This window comes from Cheilinus undulatus, linkage group 7 (genome assembly GCF_018320785.1).
Source record: "Cheilinus undulatus linkage group 7, ASM1832078v1, whole genome shotgun sequence".
In the NCBI taxonomy this organism is placed as follows: Eukaryota; Metazoa; Chordata; class Actinopteri; order Labriformes; family Labridae; genus Cheilinus; species Cheilinus undulatus.
Genome location: NC_054871.1, coordinates 50013933 through 50038630, shown reverse-complemented (window position 1 = coordinate 50038630; position 24698 = coordinate 50013933). Strand labels below are relative to the sequence as shown.

The following is a 24698-nucleotide window of genomic DNA, read 5'->3' as shown; positions in this document are numbered from 1 at the left end:
AGCGTAACATTGATGTCATTTTTCTAAAGGTCTTAAAGATGTGAAATAAAGGTGTTATATTCCTCTTAATCAGATGTACTAATGACACTGAGCCTTGTGCATTTCAATGATAAATATGAAGGTAAACTAAGAGATGTATTTTAACTATTAAATATATTCACAAAGCAATTGACTCCTTTGGTTTGATTTTTGGTTCAAGTTTATTTCACCCTTTGTTCACAGAACACGTCACACAGGAAGTAAAAAAGTGCAAATGACCACCTTCAGTTTTATCAGAGTTAAACAAACAAGTGACTTCAGGAAAACCCAATAAGAAAAACTTCATATAAAGACAAAATTCAAACCTAGAAAGAGACAGCAGCAGCAAACTGACAAGATCCCTAGTGCATTTAAATCAGAGTAACTGGCCATGCAAATTGTAGATATTTTTGCACATTTAAGAAGTTTCAGGGTTTATAAAATTGTTCTTGTACAATATTTGACTTCAAAACAAACCCAACAATGTCCCCTGAGAAACTGCTTATGATCTAGTCATCAAAAATAAGTGTACACGTTTAAAAACATCAACATTTACACATTTTATGGATAAAATTCCCACTTTTTTAAGCATCTAACCTAATTATTTTAAAGGGAAAATAGCAGAGGAGCATACCATAAAGTGAGTTCAACATAGCTAGGCAGCATGACCATGCTTTAAGTTAGTTAAAATGACGATGCAATATCGATGAGCTTTCTCTGATGACCGAAGCTTTCTGCTTCAAGCTGCACATTCACATCAAAGTAGAGATTTAGGACTTCTCAGGGGTGGAAAGTAGCTCATTACATCTACTTTTATTACTGTAACTGAGTAGTGTTTTTAAGTACTTGTACTGTTTTTTTCTTAGGATAATTTGAGATTGGTACTTCTACTTACAGAGGAACTGTACTTTTACTTCAGTATTGTACTTTTTCCACTTCTGTGTATAGCACAGTAGAACATTGAGAGAGTGATTTCCTATCACATCTATAAACAGCAAAAACTAGAGTGTTGATATGTCAGGGTTAAATTACTCAGAGTTGATTCTAACTCCGGTCTGAGTGAAATAGTCTTTAGTGTTAGAGATTTTTGACAGTGTTGGTCCACCAGTGTTAGTTCAAATCTTTTAAGAGTCATATGATCCGAAATTTTTTTTTTTTTTTGGCCAAGGCACACCAAAAATCAAGGTTTAGTCTCAAGGAACACCATATTCCTGTCCTTGCATATAGTCTCTTTTAGATATGTTGCAACATGCCCAACTGCATGCAATGTGAGCGAGCGCCAGCTATAAAATCACTCTAGTTACAGAGTTATCCCCAGTCATCCTGTTCCTATTTCCCTCTGTCACTCACATTGAGACAAGTAACAAGAAAAGAAGTAGCACAGGGGACAACAAGGCACCAGGAGTGTCCTACCAGACGATATTCTTAATTTGCTTCCACTTTTTTCACTCCCAAAACTTCTTAGCCTGTTTTACAAAGTTGACATTGTGATGCATGGATATTCTCCAGATCCATTTATGAAATAATATGGTCTGACTAGTGCTAACATGGAGACAAAACTATGTGGCTCACATTTGCCCCATGAGGGAAGTTATCCACAGGGTTAGAGTTCCTGCCTGTGACTTGGAGTGTCCTTCAAAGCTGCATATATCATATTCTTAATCAGTATGCATTGTCTTGCTCTGAGGCTGACTGTCTGCTTTGTTCTGTTTGCCAGAGGAAACCCAGCTAAAGCCAGGTATACACTGTGCGATTTTAAGCCAACCATACGATGGTTGTGGCAGAATGTCATCTCATACCGTGCAACTGAATTACTTATGACACACTGTACGATCCGACGGTCCTGCACGGCCTGAGTGCTCACACTGTGCGAGTGAAGTCAGGATGGACTTTTTTAGAAGTCACACACACTGATGGTGAAGTGTTTCCAGTCATATTCTCTCTCTCTACCCCCTCTATCTCTCCCGCTACCTCTCTCTATCCCACAAACACTAACATTACCACCATCTGTGTCAGCTGTGGGTTGGAATGTTTCCTGCTAGTCTATTTCCTTTATCATAGCGGGGTGCATCAGAGTCATTCTAGCTGTTGTCATGATAATTTAGGATGTTGTCTGACAGTTTACAAAGGAAAACAATCTCCCAAACTTGTTTATTCTGCTTGAGTTTCTGCTCTCACTGTGAAGTGTCTGGAGTCGTACAACCAAAATATCAAACATGCCAGAAATCCTTCCGACCAGTTGGGAGCAGGTTTGAAGGTTGTAGTTGGGCCGCGGTCGGCCGTCGTATCCCCCCTGTACATAGCATGACAAACGACGCCCAATCCGACTGAAAGTCGGCCAGACTTCAAAGTGAGTAAAGCGACTCAAAATTCATGGCTGAATCAGAGGAAAATCTCACAGTGTACACCCGGCTTTAGCACAGATTTTCTGAGTTACAGCAGCTCTGTCATACTGTCAACTATTTAACACTTTAAAAGTGAACTTTAGTGTGGACCAGTATAGGCACTTTTAATTTGACTCTAGATTAGTTTAACACTGTCATTTTTGTTGTGTATTCCTCTTATTATAGGGGTGTGACTTCACCTGAACAACCTGGTTGGAGAAAGTACTTGAAGTAAAAACTCTGAATACTTTTAACTTTTACTTGAGTACATTTCTAGACTAGTACTTTTACTTTAACTTAAGTACATTTTAACCACAGTAACTGTACTTTTCCATGAATACAACAGTCCTTTACCTTTAAAGTACTCAAACCACCACCTCTGGTGCTTCATTTGATGCTTCTTTTCTTTAAAAACAAACACCACCAGCTGACTTAATTTGGTTGGATTCAAATAATAAACAACAATGATGAAACTAGATCATGACTTGGAATTTTCAGAAATCTGGAGCTCTATTGGTCGACATGGAGGTGGTGGTGGGTCCTGACCCGAGGCCAGCTGAGAACTACTGCTCTATATTTCATGCAGTCAAACATAATCATCTACAGGTTAAAACAGTCTGAGCATGTGCACATTTAACTGCATCATTTCCTGTTGTTAAAGCCTAAGATGAGGTTTTCTTTAAGGCGATATGACTCCACGGTATGCCAGACTATAATCAGAGGTATGCTGTGTTTAAGATGCGCATTTACCAACCAAAGCATCACCAAAAACGATAAACGACAATGAAGAGGAACTGTTCTTCAAAAATAGAAACAGCTTAAGTTGAAGTAAGGCCAACAAAAAAAACAAAAATAAAACATAAAAAACAAGAAAGCTTACAAAGATGTAAACATGATGTCTATTAGTGATAAAAAAGTGCTTCAAAAGTGGATTTGTTTGTTAGTATGTAGAGAAAATAAATTAAAGAGAATGATTCTGGATAAATAATACAGAGTCAAAGAGAACCATTAAAAAATTAACCCTAAATATCGACCACAGATTGTCTAAAGAATTGGACGAGTGTAGAGTAGTTAAAACTCTAGTGAGGTCTGATTCATCATCATCATCACTGATCATGGTCTCCCTCGGTCTGCTCCATCTCAGCGTTTAAGCCAAAATGAGGATGTTAAATAAAATATTAGCTGATAGTTTAGTGTTTCCCCTTCTCTTCTCTCCAGCTATCCAAATCCCTCTATGCTCCAAAACAAAGACGGCCACAGCAGAAGAAGCTTCAGAGAGATGAATGTCCACTTCTTTATACAGTTTATGGTGCTAGCTTGTTTTTCTTTTGTAACAGAATTTTAAATGTTTATTTTAGGCTTCAGTAACCTTTCATGAATATTTTTATAGTTTCTGATGTTTTACAGACTGAAAGATAAATCTAATGATATTAAAGACGATTAGCGACAGACAGTTTTTAACCTTCCTGACCAAAATCTTCAGTAAACTTCTTCAGTTTCTCCAAGTCCTGCTCATTCACCGTGGGTTTGGTGTTTGCCAGCGACCTCTGCATGTCGAGCTGCATGGAAAGACAGAAATATCAGAGAAGAAAGAAGTGGGTTAATGCAGTCATCTGGATATAACAACACCAATATATGATGATAGGCAGGAACCTACAGGTGGGGTTGGAGCTCAAGCAGTACAAAGATGCTCTCATTTAAAGTCATGAATTCTATGTTTTTCAAGGAATAGTGCCAAACAAATCGGTTTTCTGACATAAAATTATAAAGACCGAAGTATTTTCTTGACTCACTAAGACGCTTTTTTCCTTTATGGGCTTCAATTGCTTTATTTTAATAGGACAGAGGATAAAGTTAGAAAGAGACAGATGGGAAATGATGTGCAGGAAAGGATCCACAGGCGTGACCTGAACCTGGGCCAACTCCTTCAAGGACATCAGCCTCTGTACATGGGGCAGGCACTCTCCAGTACACATTTCTAAATTTTACCCCTTGAGGACTTTTTTTCTGGCATGCCGTGACTTCTCACTAGTTACCAGAGCACTTTCCTGTCCTATCCACAGCTTGCAGCTTTTTTGCATAGTTCTTGATAGCATGTAAACATTACTGTGGTGCACAAAGGGCTTCTCACTCTCATTTATTTTGTATTTAATGAAAACAATGTTAAGTTTCTGTGACTGCAGCATGGATGAAGAGCCCAAGAAAAAAAATCTCATCTTTTAAGACATTTATTATCTTTAATCTTAACCCTAAGAGCTCTTATTTATTTTTTGCCCATCATAGAACTCACACAAACATCAGGGAGACAGCTTTCTTTCCCGTCATTAAAAGAGCATAATTTGACTGTTAAAAAGTGCAGAAAAGTTCATATCTCACCATGCAAACGACCGGCTCTAGAAGTGAGTCCCCAGGAACTTCCATCCATGTCATCTGGATGGCTCCAGGATCACCAGGGGAGCACGGAGTCAGAAGGTCATCCACAACAACATCTGGATTGTTTCTTGATGGTCCTCGAACCTTCATCGATATGAGTACAGACAAAAGACAAAGAGAATAAGACACTTTATTACTCCTGAATAAAGACAGGTTTACTCTGTTACCTTATGGAATAGACTTTAAACACACACAGTAATAATAATGATGGCTCCAGGTGTGTTTTTACCTTTTTAAAGTGCGTTGCTGATTGAACCTTCCTGACTGGCTGCATCAGAGCGTCTCTGACGACGATACTGATGTCTGCCCCGGAGTAACCCTGCGTGTCTTTACCCAGAGTGATGAAGTCGGCCTCCATCAGCTGGTTGGGGGTAGAACCAAGGTGAAGTTTGAACATGGTGGTGCGAGCGGGGCCCTCAGGGAGAGGGATGTAGATCCGCTTTTCAAACCTATAAACGACAATAAAACATCAAATTTATGTTACAATGTGTTCATAATGGTTTATATTTTATACTTTTAACCTTTTTTATCTTTTTGTGTTGCTGCCAGGCTGCAGTTGCCAATGAAATTTTGAAGTACTACATACAATGACTAGACAGTATTTAATATGTTTTATGACTTATTTGTTGTTTTTCTGTCTAAATGGATAAATTATCATGTATAAAAGATGTTTCTGATGAAATTTCAAAAGTATGGCTGACCTTCTCCTGATGGCAGAGTCCAGGGTCCACGGTATATTTGTAGCTCCGAGCACCAGGATGCCATCATTATCATTCCCCACACCTGAAAGGAGAAACAGATCTCTAAAACTTCATAAAAACCAACCCTTCTTAATCAAACCTTCTTGTTTTCTCCTGTTGCTCACCCTGCATCTGCACCAGGAACTCTGTCTTGATCCTCCGTGCCGCCTCACTCTCATTCTCACTTCGAGATCCACAGAGAGAATCGATCTCATCGATGAAAATGATTGATGGTTTGTGCTGTCGGGCCAAACTGAACAGATTCTTCACCAACCTGTAGATAAAAACAGTAGAAATAAGAGGTCTATTCACTGGACGTTACCATCGTTAAGAGGCTGGGACTCACTTTTCGCTCTCTCCGAGCCACTTGGACACAAGGTCAGAGGATGAGATGGAGAAGAATGTGGAGTTGTTGGCTTCTGTGGCGACAGCTTTAGCCAGGTAGGACTTTCCTGTTCCTGGAGGTCCAAACAGAAGAATCCCCCGCCAAGGCTTCCTCTTCCCTATGCAGACAGAAACACCATCCTTACATACTCTTCATTATGAGGAGGATTACAGTCCGCTTATGCTTAATGGTTTAGTGCTCTGATTGGCCCATGATGTGAAATATATCCCATGATATTTATACATGGAACAGTCAATCTGGCGTTTCAGATTACCTTGAAACAGGTGAGGGAATTTGATTGGTAGGATCACAGCTTCTTTTAAAGCTTCTTTGGCTCCTTCCAGTCCAGCAACATCGTCCCACTTTATGTTTGGTTTCTCCATGACGATGGCACCTTGAGAAGAGATGGATGGGTTTTATTTGCTGTTTGACTTTTTGTTTCATAATTCAACCTTTCTGTTGTCTGTATTCACCATACCCCACGTCATAAAAGAAAGAAAATAACACACCTTCATTAAACTCCTAAATATTTACAGCTGATGTAGGCCAATATTAACCATGGGCTGATATTTACCACAGAAAAAGGTTGATCTCTACAGCTGGTGAAGGTTGAAATTGCCAGCCTTTATAGTCTGTTATTTAAAAATGAAATAGTCTGATATCTAAAGCCTATATAAGCTGATGTTTACAGCCAATATAGGCCAGTATAGACTGATATTAAAGCAGAAAAAGTTTATATTTACAGCCTTTATAGTTATCACTTAAATATGATATAGTCTGAAATTAACAGTCCATGTAGGCTGATATTTACAGCCTAAAACGATTAATATCTAAAGCTGATATAGGCTGATAATTACAGATAACGTAGCCTGACATTTACAGTCGATGTAGGCTGAAGTTTACAGCTGATGTAGGCATGCATTAACAGCTGATGTAGGGTGATATTTACAGATGATGTAGCCATACATTTACAGCTGATGTAGGCTGATATTTACAGCTAATGTAGCCCGATATCTACAGTTGATGTAGGCTGATATTTACAGAAAAAATAGCCTGATACTTAGAGCTAATGTAGGCTGATATTTACAGCTAATATAGGCTGTTATTTACATCTGATATTGACTGATATTTACAACTGAAATTTACTGATATTTACAAGTGATATTGACTGATATTTATAGCCGATGTAGACTGATATTTAAAGCTAATATAGGCTGATATTTACAGCCGATATTGACTGATATTTACACCTGATATAGGTTTAAATATTCAGCAAATACAAGCTGACATTTATACACCACATAGTTTGATATTCACAGCTGATGTAGGTGGATATTTATTTTTAGATAAAAAAAATTATAGTTATAACACTTGAAATCAGGTGATTTTTGACACTTTGAAAACATTAGGGAAACATCTGTGTTTGCCATATTGTCTCAAACCCAAACCCTAGTTGACATCTTACCTGAGAGTTGTTCCTGGAATTTTTTCTTCTCTGCATCCTCTCCGTCCCCATCTTCATTACTAAAATAAAACCAATGGCTTGCATTAGAATTGTCTGCTTTTCTAGGGTCTTGAATTCGTTTGTCATTATTTCAAATTACAGCATTTTCAAATAACCAGGAAGCTAACTAATCCCACGGTTTTATTGGTCATTCTCACTCTTTGTCATCAGACTGTGACTCTTTGACTGGTTTGGCTGGAGGACTCTTCTCCTTCTTCTTCAGGCATTCTTTAAGCTGCTCTGCTCGCTCCAGGTAGTCTTTGCACTTCATTCTGATGCTGTCTTTTGCACGCTCACCAAGAGCCTCATCTGAAGTAGACATGGCATGGAGATTAGTGAAAGGCTGTCAGAATCTCAAATACTTTTTCATATTAAATATTTTCAAATGAAGCTATCGCAATCATTTAAATTGTTGGTTTCAAAAATACCAAAGCTTTAAAAACTAAAGATCTTCAGTTAAATTTCTAACCAAAAGCTTGTTTGCTTTGATACCAACACGCCACAACAAATGCAAGCACAATAACACAAAAACATGAGTGCAAATGACCATAAAGTTGGTTTTAACATGTTGAACACATAGACATTTTTAGACTAAATGTTTTGTAACAGCACAGTGGCTGTTGTTGCACAATTTGGTGACTTGGACTTCAGTTTTTATTGTGATGGTATCAAAGCAGGGATATTATCATTTGATTTCAACTTGTATGGTTTCAAAGTTTATACTTGTGTCAAGACAACCCTAGAAAAATAGATTAAAACGAAGAACTGAAGAAAATCACAGGATAAAGAAAAGCTCCTTACACTTAACAACATGAAGGAAGTACTCCACGGCGCTCTCATAAAGTCTGAGGGCCTCCTCGTACTTTTTGGCTTTATCTGCCTGTGCAGCTTTGGTGGCGAGGTCAATCGCTTTCTGACAAAATAAAACAACAAAGGGAGTTTTAGTCAGTGAAGGGAAAAGGAACCCCAGTTCCAAAAATGTTGGGACACGTGAAAATGTGAATTAAAAACAACAGTGTTGTGCAGATCCTTTCCAACCTAAATTCAAATGAACACAGCATACAGCCAAGATATTCAATGGTCACACTTAAAAAACAGTTGGTTTTCTTGAGATATATAAACATTCTGAATTGTGGGTTTCCAACATATTCCGAAAAAGTTGGAACAAGGGTAAGAAAGACTAGGAAAGTTTTACAGCACCTGGAACAATCCACAGGTAAGTAGGTACTTGGTAACATATGATAATAGCATGATTGGATATGAAAATAAATAAATAAATACAACAATTTTGCTTAATGAAATCATATCATCTTGCCAGTCCATTCATCATACAAAAAAGAAAAAGAATTTTAAGAGATTCTGATACCTGAGAAAATACATGTACATATACCTATAAGAATGTATATATATATACATATTCAATATAATGAAGCACAAAGACAAGATTTTTAATGTTAAAGTGATAACATATGTTGTTTTTTGGAAATAGACATTTTCAATGTGATGCAACACGTTTCATTAAACTCGGGACAGGAGCACGTCTACCAGTGAGCTCCATCACATTTTCCTTGTTTGAATCATTTAAACATTTCTGGATTCTTATTATTTACATTTTGCGCTTTAGTGGGTTCTATTCACCACAATAGAAGGCCAAACAAACACCAACCAAAGAAGGTTTTCACAACCTTTTAACCACAATAATGTGAATAAATGACGGTATATTAGGGGAAATGTGTTATTGGCCAATACCTAAACTATAAGATATGACTTACAAACCTTGTCTCTTAGTTTTAGCAATGATAAAAAAAAAAATCAAACGTTCTGAAATATATATTTTAAACGAATAAAACGTTGAGAGTTTCACAGTAAAGAATTATAACTTGACGACACTCGTTGTTATATAACCGAACAGCTGAGCAAAAGTTTCAAACTCACCTGTAAATTTCCTCCCGCCATCAGATTTTACGATTTCATCAAACTTTAGTCGCTTCTTTTCAAACTTTCGCCTGTTTTCGTCCGGTAAGGCTGAAATTTACAGAAACTTTAACTGGAAAAAACATTCAAAACACCGACTCACTTCCGCATCAAAACAAAGACTGCTGTCATTTCCGCGATGGTCCCCTGACGTCATGTATTGTCATTGGGCAGGTAGTGGCTAATTATAGATCACATACTTCAGATCAGTGTTACTCAACCCTGCTCAACCAAAGAGCCAAATTGTTGAAAATACCTCTGCAAGAGCCACGATCCAAGTGGTGAAAGTGGCAAAAACGGCTTAAGTAGCATTTAAAATTAATTAATGGTGGCAAAAATGGTCAAAAAGCAACAAAACGGGTGGAAAGGGGCAAGAATGGGGAGGGAAAATGGAAAAGGGGTCAGAAAGCAGCAAAAATGGATGACAAACAACAACACATGACAAAGAAAAAAAAGAATAAAAAGTGGCAAAAATGTAAAAGAAAATTCGGAAACAAGTGGTATTTGGTGGCAAAAGGAATCTTTAATGGGCGAAAAGTGGCAAAAAATGGTGAAAATGGCAATCTGGGATAAAACTGGCAAAAAGAAGTGGCTAAAATGGGCAAAAACTAGGAAACAAGTGTGATTCAATGACAAAAGGTATGTTAAATGGGTGAAAATTGGGAGAAAAATGGTAAAAAGGGGCAAAAATAGGATTTAAGTGGCAAAAAATTGGTAAAAATTTGCAATACAAGTGCCAAAATGGGCAAAAGTAGGAAAAAAGTTGTATTTCATAGCAAAAGATAGCTTAAATAGGTAAAAAAAAAAATGGCAAAAAATGGTGAAAAAGGGCAAAAATGCAATAAAGTGGCAAGATAATGTGGCAAAAAGGGGCAAAAAACAAAAAAGATGAAACAAGTGGTATTTAATGGAAAAAGAAGCTTGATGGGTGAAAAATGGCAAAAAAAAAAGTGAAAAAGGGAAAACATGGAATAAAAATGTGGCAAAAAGAAGTGGTTAAAATGGCAAAAACTAGAAAAAAGTGGTATTTAATAACAAAAGGTAGCATAATTGGGGGAAAATTGGGAGAAACAATAGTGAAAAGTGGCAAAACTGGGACAACAGTGGCAAAAAATGGGTGAAAAGTTGCAAAAAAAAAGTGTCAAAATGGGCAAAAAAGTAGGAAAAAAAAGTGGTATTTAATGGCAAAAGGTAGCTTAAATGGGTGAAAAGTGGCAAAAATGGTGAAAAAGGGCAAAAAGTTTCCCTTTTATAACGTTTGGGGGGAATAATATTTAAAATGAAGACATAAAAAAGCCACAAATAATCACAAAATAGCAACATGTTTAGTATCACTGCTTTAAATGTTTTTACAGCAGGAAATAACCGGTCAGAGTGAATTAAAAGAAATCTTCTCAGTATTCGGCATTAATTGTTCCAGTCTGTGTAAAACGATTTTTTAATGACACGTCATTTTTTATTGATGTTAAAATAATCCTGTTTTAACCACAGTGTGCCTGTATGACCGATGACCTCCCCATAAAATAAACGCACAAACTGCCACTTATTGCTTCAATATTTAGACTTTATTAATTTATTACATCTATTAAAAAGGCAAAGAAAAAGTTTGCAAAATATCTAAAAATCTTACAACACTGAGGGTAAAAATAAAGGCATTTACTGTAGAGGGTCGAGAAGACGAAGCACAGGAGAAGAGATGTTTATTTCACATTGTGTGGCTCTAGATTTACTCAGTTTATTTGACATTTTACAGATTTATTTGAACCAAAAGCAGGCACCTTGTACAGTACATGTTGTAGAGTTGGCGTTTTATTTTCCCTCGTCAGTGTCTTACAGGCAGGCATAAAGGCAGGACACCACAGCGGTCATCAACTGCCCCCGTTGATCATTTTGGGATGTAAAAGTTTAAGGATGCGGTCGCTTTTCGTTAGATCTGCAGGGAGTTCATTATTCTGCAAAAACAAAATTTACAAAATTATCTACCACTGATCCTGTTCCTCTGCTACGGTGGCCTGAAGGTGTCAGACAAATGACAACTCCAAAGCACAAAGGGAAAAAGTCTAAATTAAATTTAAACAGAAACACACACAACACAACGTTGATAAGAGTCAAGTGTTTTCTTTAGATACTGGTGGAAGAAAATGTAAAATTATGACTGCTGGTGTTAAGGATGGGTATTTTCATAAATTACACTTAATCTCCTTAATTTGGAACAAGTAATCAATAACCTGCTAGTAGTATGTTTTGCATTTCTGAATGGGATGGTGTCAGTAGTAAGGCAGCCCTTAATTTCTCTCCTTAAAACAACAAAGACCCAGATAATGATGTCAAACGCTGGATTGATTGATTGATCATTTTTAAAATGTTAAACTTAAAGGCAGAGGCAGCTGTTACTAGCTAAAACCAAACATCTAAGCTTCCAAATGTTTGGATTTTATGTCTCTTTCTGCAATTCAGGCTAAGAAATATTGATTTTTTTTTTGCACTGTAATCTCATGCAGTTCTTCAGAAATCCAAAAGTTAATAGAGGTTGTTTTTATGCAGGGTTATGTCTTTGTGTGTTTAAAAGGACTGTGACAAAATGGAAGACTGTTCTGTGGTCAAACAAACAGATAATCAAAAATGCACTGACACTGCACCAGGTCTTAAAGGGATACTTCAACATTTTGGCAAATTCGCCCATTGCCATATTTCCTATAGTCTTAGTAATAGGTCTGTTTCCTTTAGTTGTCGGTGCAAGCTGTTTCTAGATCTGGAGGGACCGTTAAACCAGCTGCACCGCTAACCTATGTTAGCAGATGGAATTTATGCTTTCCCTCATCAAACTCATCAAATACACAATCCAACAACTCTAAAACACTCTCATGGACAAGTCATGACCTGTACATTCACCACGCTATGAAATAATCATGAAACATTACGAGACGGAGATGTTTTAAAGTTAAATGCAAAGCCAGAACTACACTCCAGACATGGCTGCTGCACTGTGTCACTCCGCCCAGTGGTTCACTCAAGAAATAGTTCCGTGTATTTGCTTCATGTGTCATAATGTTACATAATTATATTTCATAGTGTGGTGAATGTACAGGTCACAACTTGTCCACGAGAGCGTTTTGGAGTTGTTGGATTGTGTATTTGATGAGTTTGATGAAGGAAAGCATAAAGTCCGTCTGCTAACATAGGTTAGCGGTGCAGCTGGTTTAACGGTCCCCCCAGATCTAGAAACAGCTTGCACCGACAACTAAAGGAAATTAAACTATTACTAAGACTATAGGATCTATGGCAATGGGCGAATTTGCCAAAATGTTGAAGTATCCCTTTAAAGGTAACACATGAATGTTACATCAGATCTAAATGGGTTAAAATCTGCTCTTCTTTGCCTGTTAATTTAATAATGATCCCTGAAGCAACAGAAGTTAAAGGGACATTTCAATATTTTTGATGTTGGGTTGTATAAGGCACTTGGCAAAAGTAGTGGCATTCGCCTCCAGATTTTTCAGTGAGCGTTACTCCTTGGAGAAGTCTCACTGGTTGCACCAGCAGGGGAGCTAGGTTTTCCCACATACCATCAGCTTGTTGAAGCCTTCTCCTTCCATTGAACTAAATGTGACCTTATCTCCAGCCACCGGTTTCACTATTACCAGTCAGATCATCTCTCTGATATCACAACAACGTGTGCAAACCGGTGCAGGCAAATGATGCGAGACTGCCTTTAGTCTGACTCTGCTGGTTACTCTTTCTAAAGTTACTGTAAAGTGATAGAAAAAAATAATTTTAGGTTTGTTGTAAGACATGCTCTAGGATAGTGTGGGCGTGTCGAATGAGCTGAAGCCATGCCCACTCTGGAGAAATACAATCCTCTCAAATTTAGGGAAATGCTTCTGATCAGAGCTCAGCTGCCTGGCTCTGTGCCATTAACTATTAACTAATGTGAAGGAAAGTAAGTTTAATTCAACCATACTGAAATATTGCTCGTTAATAAAGGGAAATTATTGTTTAAAAATACAGAATTTGTAGATATTTAAAAATAACAACATTTTTTGCCTGGCTGACCGACTTAGGGGGGTCCTGTGTAATTTTTTTCTTAGGGCCCCAAAATCCCTAGCAACCCCCCTGGTTGTTTAATCCCTCTGCAAAGATTGTTGGCACATGCAGTGTCTCCAACACTTCCCATCCACTGTTCTCTTCCAGTCCTCCTTCAGGTCTCTGTGTCTCACCTTGTTTGGTAGCATTGGGTCTGCATTTGCACCCAGCAGAAGCAGAACACTTCGCAGGTTTCCTCCCATAACGGCAGCATGAAGGGCAGTGGATCCATTCTGAGGACAAAATATGAAGCTGATAATGCTTATATACTCCACTTTGGAATAAACAGAAAGAAGCATGCTCTTTACTTTGTCAGTTGATCATGCAGACATGAAATCATGTATTTATTTTGAATCATTTATTTTTATTGCAGCAGCGTGGTCTACCTTTAGAAGGCCAAGTGAAGGAGAAAACTTGAGGAGCTCCTCCATGACGCTGCTGTGTCCCTTTAAAGCTGCTTTGAATAACGCTGTGGATCCATCCTTTAAATACAACAGAGAGGATATTCAATGGACCCCTAAATCAAGGTACTCTTACTCCCTTTCTCTGTGAGAATTAAGACGGTTGTTTGGGGCTTAAACAAAGGCCAGATATCCTTTTAAGAGCATCAAATAAGTGCTTACTTGTCTGTCAGCGTCTCGATCTGCTCCACGTAGCAGAAGCACCTTCACCACCTCATTGTGACCCATCTGAGCCGCCATCCACAAGGGGGCAGTACCGTCCTGCAGAGCACGAGGAGAGGAGGAGAGAGGAAGGGCAGGAGAGGGAGGAGGCGACTGTAACTGAAGTGATTCAGGGTTTAGATAACCAGGAGGGATATTTTTAAGTAAAAGAGGAGGTCGTTACATCTCTGGCCTGGTTGACCTTCGCCCCGGCCGCTATCAGCTGACGAATCACTGTCACATGACCCTCCTGGGCAGCGAGAAACAGAGGGGTGGCACCATCCTGACACACAGAAAACCATCTCACACATAAGATTTAAACTTTCCTACTGATAAAAAAAAAGCTTCAGACAAACCAAAAAGGCCTATTTTTAGCATGTTTGTTCAGGATTCTAAATGTGCGTTTGTGCAGTCTGGTGTTTTCGTCGGCCTGAGGTCGACTCTTCTCCTGCCAAAGAGAGTCGAGTCTGACTCAGCGATCTGTAGAAACCTGAGTGACTGGATTCCTGCTGCTGCTGGGACAATGTGTGCAAAATAACCCTCCACCTCTTTATGTGTCTGTGTAGATTGTGTGTAGTATGTTCAATAGGAGAGTGTAAAAACTGGAGTATCCAGATCTTCATCATAGACTAGTTCAACCCATCATAAAAGAGACATGAAGATGTGGGCAGTGATGATTGTATCATTTCAAACGCATGGATCTATTTTCATAGATAAATGATCCTTAAGTTAAATTAGAACATTCAGGCTTTCTAAGTGCATGTAAACGTACTGATGAGAGCAGATTGGTTTTAAAGGGATACCTCAACATTTTGACAAATTCGCCCATTGCCATTAATTATGGCAATGGGCGAATTTGCCAAAATGTTGAAGTTTCCCTTTAATGTGCGCTCTTACATTGAGCTGGTCGTGAACGTTGGCTCCATTCTTCAGCAGGGTTTCCACCACCTTTGGGTGTCCGTACTGAGAGGCGACGGTGAGAGCTGTGCCGCCATCCTGAGACACAGAAACACGCCATCAGTGACAACAAACAGCTGATTCTCATCTCAAAAACCTGCTGTTCATTTATCATTAGAGGAGGTTCTCTGACTCGAAGTCTGCAGCTTTCTCCATCACACCGCTGTCATAAAGCAGCTGGTCACTGCTGCGTACCTTCGTCTGACACTCCGTGGAGGCGCCAAACTCAAACAGGAGCTTGATGATGTCCTGGTGTCCCTGCTGAGAGGCGAAAAAGAGGGCGGTGGAGCCTGTCTGCACAGAGATAAAAAAAGAAGACAATGCCATTTTTGTTGTCATTCTAATCATATAAACATTTATATTTCTACATTCTTTAATATCTGATTTAACATAACACTTGTCTTTATAATTCGGGCCCTGATTTCTTTTTAAAACATTGAAATAAGATAATTACTTGGATGTGGATGTGGATATAATAAATGTAATCAGACATTTCTGGTTAACTAAACTTTGACTTTCTGCAGCTTGGTAACTTTCCAAAGATCCACCATCGTCTCTACAAAAGAATTACTGAATTTCTGTGTTGAATTTTCCCATCATACCTCTCTCTGGTAGTTGATGTCGGCTCCTTGCATAATCAGTTCTTTGACGCAGTCATAATGGCCGCTGTAGGACGCCACCATCAGCGCTGTGGTCCCATACTGAGGGGAAAAACATGGAGGCGATAAACTGGAATCGTTTGTTGTTTCCACCAACAGATGGTTGATTATTTTTCCAATTAATTCTTAAGTGCGTGGCACCTAGTACTGATTATTATATGACGTGCTACCACATCAGTGCCTCCCCGACCTCAATATCAGCCATCAATACCAAACCACTTCATCTAAAACATGCTAGAGGTCAAACTGAATACCCACAACAGCCAATGGGATTCAGCAGACCGGGCAGCATCAACCAGACGTTACATGCTTTTACAGCAAACATACTATTCTGTAATCTCAGCCGGGGTTTCACCCTCTTTCTCTTCCTTCTCTTTGTTTTTTTTCTTTTTTTTTTTTTTTGCTGCAAGTACAACGCCAGAACAGCCAGCTGAGGACGGTGGTCATCCTCCATGTTTGCTTTTCTTCTGAAGTCATGTTTCTTTGGGCCCAGATGGCCTAGTGGTTAATCACACCCCCTGAAGGGTAACCGGGTCCAGGTTCAAGTCCAACCTGGGGCTCTTTAACCTCATGTCAATGCCCACTCTCTCATCCCTGTTCCTGGCTTTATCTACTGTCCCACATCTCTCTAATGAAAGCAGAAAGGCCCAATAATAACTTTTTAAAAAAGTCACGTTTTATCACACACCTGCTGTCTGTGGTCAGCCCCGCCCACTGGATTGTCTGGGCCACTGAAAAGCCCAGAGATTGGGCCCTGCTCAGTTGTAATTTGGTCACTTTTCGTCCCCACTCTTTCACCTTTACTCTTTAACCCCTTTCACCACTTTATCTAGCAATTTTTGCCTCTTTTAGGCCATTTCTGCCAATCTTTAATCCATTTTCAATTTTAGCCCCTTTTTGTCACTTTTAACCCCACTTTTTCATCCATTGTTGCCCTTTTATGAACCATTTTACCCACTTTTAACCCATTTTTAAAGGTCCTTGCCCATTTTGCCACTCTTGAACCCATTTTTGATGGTCCTTGCCCATTTTGCCACTCTTTTACCCCTTATCAACACCTCTCCTGTTAATTATTGCCAGTTTTTGCCAATCTTTAACCAATTGTTGCCACTATTGAACACCTGGTCACCAACTTCTCTGGTCATTCTTCAACATTGTTGCCACTTGTAAGCCATTTTTGACCCTCTTTGCTCCTTTATGCCTCCTTAAACCTATTTTTTTTGCCATTTCTTAACCCCTTTTCACCACTTTATCCAGCTATTTTTACCAGTCTTTACTATTTTTTTTATATCTTTGCCATTTTTCAACCTATTCTCTGCTACTTTTTGCCCTTTTTCCACTTTAACCCCTGAACACCCTTTTACTGCCTCTTTTAACCAATTTCTGACCCTTTTTAACACCACTACTTTTTCTTTTTTTTTACCAATTTTTTTGGCTGTTGCCACTTTAACCCCTTACCACCGCTTTACTGCCTCTTTTAACCCATTTCTGACCCTCTTTAACACCACCACCTTTCTTTTTTTTTACCTATTTTATTGCCAGTTTCCCCACCTCTTACCTAATTAGGCCACTTTTATCCAATCTTTGCAATTACTGAATTATTTTCTCCTTTAAGTTGTCAGTGGACCATGATCTTGCTGACCTCTGCATGGGCCCATTTAGCTTGGCCCCATTAAGCTCTCCCCTTCATCCGGCTTTTTCTGCAGTAATGATTCCACAGTGGAGATTCTATAGAGACAAGATCTCACTGAAACTCCCAGGATCCATTGTGCTTCCAAAGAAAAACCAATTAATAGGATGTCTGACATTCTCAGCTGGCCGTCCTGCGTTCTGTTTTGCAGCAAAAAAACAAAACAAAACAAAACAAAACAAAACAAGAAAAAACAAACATAAGAAGAGTGTGGCTGAGAGGTCTTGTTAAAGCCTGGGTAAAATATATCCACACATGCAGTTCACCTTTACAGCCTTCAGGAGTATTTTGCATGTTTACTTTGGGGTTACAACACTGTTTCCTGAGCAGAAAAGCAGCTATACAAGTATTTAAACATGTGCAATGAAACCACTAAATTCTGCAGTCCTTCACACTTTATGGAGAAAATCATAAACGTGAAGTTGAGATGACTCATGCAGCACAGAGGTCTGTCTCTGTGTACCCCTACCACTGGTGGATTATGGGTAAAGCGTGCAGCAGAGCATCTGGGACATGCAGGGCGTCCGTACACTGTCTCTGCAGTCTGCGTCCACTCGGCCACTGTTCAGCAGGAGCTGCAGGAGAGCCAGGTTCCCCTTCCTCGCTGCCCAAAACACAGCATTAGCCAGGGGTGTGTCCTTCTGCACGGTAAACACAAACAACACACACCGCCATTAAAGTCTTAGACACCGGCAGTAAACAGCACAGGAAGTCTGCAGTAGGGCTGGAAAACATGGACAAAAGCAAAGATCCATTAGCTGAATGATGATACAAGAATATAAGATTGATAACAACTATAAACTTTCATTTGATCCTGGAGAAAATCAAACCACACTGACAGTTTGTTTCTGAAACTCAGAGACATTTTCACTTATTGAGTTTTTTTGGTCATAGTGTTCTTACTTCAAAAACCATCTGTTACAAAACTATCAAACCTTTATTCTAATGATTGGAGGTATCAGAATAACAGAAACTTCATAATCTTCAGGCATCTTTGTGAACTAAACAGAGGGAGCATGTAGGGCAGGGCTCATCAAGTACATCTGCACAAGGGCCAGACTTAGTCTCAACAGAAACTCTGGGGGCTGGATTTTAAAATACACAAAAATTCAATCAACATTTTGGTCTGATTGAAATATTATTGCAGTAGTGTTTGTGGTTTCCTTTAAACTACAGGACATTTTGAGTCATTACCAGTGAGATCTATCCCTATTATCTAGAATGCAGCAGGCCACAAGGAGACAGACCTGACAACAGGATTGGCCGGACCCCTGAAAATCCAAGAGAATGGACCTCCCTGATTGTCATTTAGCACCAATATTAACCCATTTTGACACTTTTAACCCCTTTTTGCCTCATTAACCCAATTTGTGCATGATTTTAACCCCTTTTAAACCACTTTTCCTGCATGTTTTATCCCCTTTGTGCCTCTCTTTCATCCATTTTTGCCACTTTTCCTCTATTTTTGCCACTTTTAACCCCTTTTATCACATTTTTTCAACAATTTTGCAACTTTAAAATCATTTTCCCCACTTTTACCCCATTGTTGACACTTTTTGCCCCTTTATGCCTCATCAACCCAATTTTTGCATGATTTTAACCCCGTTTAAAACACTTTTTCTGCATGTTTTCTCCCCTTTAACCCACTTTTATCAATTTTTGCCACTTTTTAACCCCTGTTCTTTACTTTCTTGCACTATTTTTGTCTTTTTTTTTTTTTTTTTACCAATTTTTGATACCTTTTGTCCCTTTTTCATCCTTTACCATTTTTGACACATTTTAACCTATTTTCACAACGTTTTTCTCCCAATCTTTGCGACACTTCTGCCAACCTTAACCATTTTTCAAATATGGACTAATTTTGTCAGTAAATTTCTGTAAAAACAGATCAAATGGTTAGTCATTGTAAAACTATTTCAGTGTTAATTGTTTGTGGGGTGGATTTAACAGCTGCAGACATTTAAAGCAAAAAGGATGCTCTTAAAATCTTCATTTCCTCCTTTTCTGAATTTAATGATCTTTCGGGGGCCAGACAGGAAGCTTTGGGGGGCCTGATGTGGCCCCCGGGCCGCCAGTTGATGATCAGTGATGTAGGGCACCAAAGGCCTAGCAGCTAGGCCACGCTCCATTTACAGGAGCTGGTCTTCCAGGCATGCCATTCAGGGTCAAATTGTACCCGTGGCTCCTTTCCTCGTCATACTTGCCACACCCACCCTTTACTCCACTCTAAAGGTGTGGACTTAGTTATTTTTTCAAATATACAAGGACATCCAGAGCATGACCGGGGTTGTGTGAATCCTCCTTTGTGCCTGACGGCGCCTTCAGGTGGCTTACTCGCCACATCCACGCCCATTTCAGCCTCAATTCTTAGCCTAAAACATGCCTAAAAGTTCTGCACAGTACTGTAACTTCCTGTTTAGTGACACATTACTGAACATGTTATATTATTGAATGTGAATGTTACCTATTATGTATGATTTTACCTTGTGACTGAATTTGCACCTTGTTACATTAGTTTTATTTGATTTGAGTATTCTGAAGTTGAGTTTCTTATTTTGAATTTGTGTGCTGCTCTCCTGACGTTGAATGTAGAACACTATAAACGGCTACTAAAAGCCAGATTCCCCTTAGGGATTTAGAGAGTGTTCTTATCTTATTTCATCTCATACAGAGTTGATTTTGTCAACTTTGAAGAAAAATGTGTGTTGACTGCCTTTTTTCTCACACAGACGACTAGACCAAGTCTAGATTAAAATAGATCTCTGGTAAACCAGGACTTAAAGAAAGTTTTCTTCATATAGACTAAAATGTTAGTGAAGGACTGTTGGACATAAAAATCCTTTATGTTATTCCACTTTGCACATAAGGTATAGAAAAGGTATAGATAGTGCATTAGTATGAGTGTTTAACATTAAAATTAATTTGACAAAAAAAAAAAGACTTAAAGGACTATTCCTTAGATTTTTGTAATACATTTTGAAGTATGCAACTTCAGCTTTCTTTGGTCCCATCTTTTGGTCCAGCTAAAGTCAGACTGCCCATGTCAGACCCAAATATGGTTATGAATTTAAAAATTAAGAAATCTGTATCATAATCATTAATGTGGTGGTCAGTCCTGACTCTAGCCCAGTGGAGAGCCACTGCCGACCAACCACCAACTACCCAAATGTCTCCAAATGTTGCCAATGTATTTGTGCAAATTTGACATTGCTTTCTCATTTTTGGTGTCCAAACAGGACTGAAGATCATGACCTTTCTGCACTTTATAATACCACAACAACTGAAATGTGATCAGTTTGAAACACATTTTATTGAAGAGGTTATTTTTTAAATGAATTCAATAAACATGAATGTTGCCAATGTTTGTGCACAAGTTAGAGTTTTTCTGCATATTTTGATACACTCAAAAAATGATAGGCTTTAATAATAATTCATCTTTATTTTGGGGTTAAGTTTAACTAAATCAAATCAAATAAAAATGTTATTTAATCCTCTGGTACCCCTTGAGCCTTAAATGCACACTCTGTTGTTATTTTTTGCTCTGCCCTCTTTCACAATTAATATCATCATGTATTGTATTTTTTTTTCATTTTTGCACAATTTTCAAAATTCTGTCGCAGCCACAACAATCAGCCCAACATAAATAAAGTAAACCTTTTTTAGAGCGTTAACATCCCTGGTGTGCAAAAAGTCCCCATTGAAACCCATTCAAACCACTGTTTTTATATCCATACGCCATTAAGGCATGAATCATGCATTTTCTGGTCTCTGGGCTTCATTTGAGAGTTGGGGCTTTACATTTGTACCTGGACCATTTTTTTACCCCGTGACATCACTTTTACCATATATGGGAGAGGGCAGGGAACACATGTTTTTTCCACCAGATTTCAGGGTTATCCTGCCCTCTGCTCTCCTTCTCACTAACTCTCTGAGGTTTTGTTTATGTGCAGATCAACAAATAGGTTATCTAATTTTCATGCAGTAACCTGCAAAAATCATATTTTGTGTATTTTGCATTTAAAAATGCAGTCACATTATCGATAAAACATGGAATTTAAAGGGTTAAAAAAAATTAAAATGAATGAATATTTGACATTTATGATCAGGGCTGACCTTAAATGGAAAAATATAATTCAATAACAGTAAAACAATTTTGAAATGTATGATATTTAATAGCATGATTTAAGGTGTGCATTTACGCACAGAAGGGAGAAAAACGTGAGTATTTAGAATAACTGACCTCACAAAAAAACTAATAACGTATTTCAATCAATGTTAATACTAACCAATGACATAACAAAAACTTGTTTGTTTACATTAAAAACATGGCATTTAAAGAGTTAAAAGATACAACAATTGTTGAGTATTTGGTATTTTTGTCAATGGCACAAGTTGATGAAACAAAAATAAATAAATAAATAAAACAATTAAAAATAAATTAATATATCTTTTTTATTTACAGTAATAACCTCCCTGTGCATTTATGCACACCAGGAGGAAAATGAGGCAAAAAGGTAAATATGCTTTGCATAAACTCAATTAAAGCAACAATTGAATAAACTCTTAGTGGTCAGATGGGTTTGCTCTAGTTTTGAGGTCCATATGTGTGTGTATATATATATATATATATATAGAGAGAGAGAGAGAGAGAGAGAGAGGGAGAGAGAGAGAGAGAGAGATGGGCTTTAGGTGGTGTAGGGGGTTGGTGCTGCTTCCTCACAGGTTGCTGATTCACTCCCATTCAGGGAGATCAAACTATTTTATTGTGTTTTTAAATCAACAAATAAAGATTTTGTGGAAGATCTACTTAGGTTTATATTTAGTAACTAAATTAACACTTAACCTCTAGTTTTCACAGCTCTAATTCAACAAAATATGAGCCAAATAACTTCATTACTATTTTTTTTACTTTAATGTAATGTTTTAATAAAAACCACATGAAAAATCTACATATAATTCAATTACTTAAAGTCCCGGTTTTGGCATAATTATTTTTTAGTGCACCTAAAAAATTAAAACCTGCTTATTATTGGGCTCCTCTGACATTTTTAGTCTCTGTTGTCTTTGACAAGCTTTAATACAGTTTGATTTTTACTGGAATTGTTTCAAAGATTATAATCAAGCTATTGAGACAACTATATATTTTAAACAGAGAAAAAAATACCCATAAATATATATAACCTGCATCGCCAGCTAAAAAATATCAAGACAAGATATTCGGTCCATACTGCACAGCCCTAATATAAATGATATTACAGGTGATATAACAGCGTCTATTTCCCAGCCCTAGGATGAAAGGTGATCAACCATGGAGCAAACACTCTCTTCAGGTAGGATTACAGTGATCTGAATGAGTCTAATGTGTGGAATCAGAGGATGGCCACAGGAAACATTACACCTCATTATAGCAGCAGAGACAGACACAATGATAGCACTTAAACCCTTAAACATTGAATTAAACATCCCGCTGCAGTGAAACCCTCCTCTCCAGGCCGTAAATAAAGCTGATCATGAGGAGCAGCAGACTGCAGGAGGAAGCTGCAGTAATGTGATGTCTGTGCGTCTGCAGCCAGGAGGAGCTGAGGACGTAAAAACATGAAGGTTTACCTTAAAAGACATCCTGCAGAGCTCACAGCTGACTCATGTTTCTGCGCCGCACGCTGTCATTAGACGAGCTGATGGAGGCTGGGTGTTGGCGGATGGATGGAGGACATAATAACAGACACAAAGTCAGCTGAGCTCATCCTCTGCGGTCAGGGCTGCACGGAGCGCCGCAGCGGGCCGCAGGGGGGCGCTGATGAGCGCAAACACACTGGTGGAGACAGAAGAGAGGCGCAGAGAGAGACGGAGCAGATTCAGAGCGAAATATCCGGATTAATTCAATTCATTTACATGTTAACATTTTTTTTACGTCATATGCATTTTGATATTTGTGATTTTTATTGCAGAATTGGCTAAAATTGTGCAATCAATGCACTTTTTTTTTTAACAATTTCGTTATAACATTAAACATTTTCTATTTATTTTATTTCATTAAAAACACAATATTTTACCAATATGTTGAGCTGATTGCTAGAGATGCACGTTATATTTGGCAAAATTATCAGAAGTGACAGATCACAGCCTGATTTAGTACTTTTTTAGCATGTACTGATAGATTTATAAATATATAACATTTCTGCTGATATACTGGTTGCACATTTTGAACTTTCACCTCTGAACTACAGCAGTTTTCTTGCAATTTCAGGCAAGTTCAAGTCTGGACTGTGTCAGTGAACCACCTACTGTTAAACCAGTGGTCTAATGAGGAAATTACAACCACAGTTTCAAAAAAGTTGGGACACTGTGTAGAAGATCAATAATTAAAAAAAGATTTTCAAATCTCATAAACCCAAATGTTATTCATAATAGAACAAAGTCAACATATCAGATGTTTAAACTGAGACAGTTTACAATTTCATGAAATATATTAGCTCATTTTAAGTTTGATGGCAGCAACACATCTCAAAAAAATAGGGACGGGGCAACAAAAGGCTGGAAAAGTAAAAGTTGATACTAATAAAAACAACCGGAGGAGCATTTTGCAACCACTAACATTAATAATCAACAGGTCAGTTACATGACTGTGTATAAAAGGAGCATTTTAGAGAGTCTTTCAGAAGTAAAGATGGGCAGGGTTCTGAAAATTGTGGAACAATTTCAGAAACATGTTCCTCAACATTTTAAATATCCCTACATTTACAGTCCATAATTTCATCAACAGATTCAGAGAATCTGGAGAAATCTCTGTGAGGAAGGGACCAGGAAGAAGGGCCCTCAGGGGCCACTGCATTAAAAACAGGCATGAATCTGCATTGAAACCACTGCATGGGCTCAGGAACACTTCCAGGAATCATTGTCAACACAGTTGGCCATGCCATCCACCAATGACAGTTAAAGCTGTCATATATGAACAGGATCCAGAAACACCGCCATCTTCTCTGGACCAAAGCTCATTTAACATGGACTGAGGCTTAATGGACAACTGTTCTGTGGTCAGAGGAATGAAATTATTTTCAGAGTCCACAGGTGCCGTGTCCTGTGGACTAAAGAGGAGAGGGACCAGCTTGTTCAAGGTTTAAGGTTCACTATTATCCCTGTGACACATACATCCAGACTGATCATAGTAGAGCATAAAAACACAACAAATAGAAGCTGAAGAAACAGGAT

General features: G+C 38.3%; 2 protein-coding genes across 3 annotated transcripts; both read right to left on the bottom strand.

Moving 5' to 3' along the window:
* Positions 1-216: 216 nt before the first annotated feature.
* Positions 217-9541, bottom strand: LOC121511751 (vacuolar protein sorting-associated protein 4B-like). The gene is made up of 11 exons (XM_041790523.1): positions 9400-9541; positions 8266-8377; positions 7623-7773; positions 7426-7484; positions 6235-6354; positions 5922-6078; positions 5701-5849; positions 5537-5618; positions 5065-5284; positions 4779-4919; positions 217-3961 (listed from the first exon to the last, which is right to left on the bottom strand). The coding sequence occupies exons 1-11, from the start codon at positions 9418-9420 to the stop codon at positions 3860-3862; spliced, it is 1314 nt and encodes a 437-aa protein (XP_041646457.1). The 5' UTR covers positions 9421-9541; the 3' UTR covers positions 217-3859.
* A 1543-nt stretch (positions 9542-11084) lies between these two features.
* Positions 11085-23229, bottom strand: ankrd29 (ankyrin repeat domain 29). 2 transcript variants are annotated; one of them, XM_041792048.1, is made up of 10 exons: positions 23097-23229; positions 18020-18130; positions 15743-15841; positions 15336-15434; positions 15081-15179; positions 14368-14466; positions 14145-14243; positions 13908-14003; positions 13656-13754; positions 11085-11390 (listed from the first exon to the last, which is right to left on the bottom strand). In XM_041792048.1, the coding sequence occupies exons 1-10, from the start codon at positions 23106-23108 to the stop codon at positions 11307-11309; spliced, it is 897 nt and encodes a 298-aa protein (XP_041647982.1). In that variant the 5' UTR covers positions 23109-23229; the 3' UTR covers positions 11085-11306. The 2 variants fall into 2 exon arrangements, with proteins under 2 accessions (XP_041647982.1, XP_041647983.1); XM_041792049.1 differs by lacking the exon at positions 23097-23229 and having other exon boundaries at positions 17959-18069.
* Between the last annotated feature and the right edge of the window lie 1469 nt (positions 23230-24698).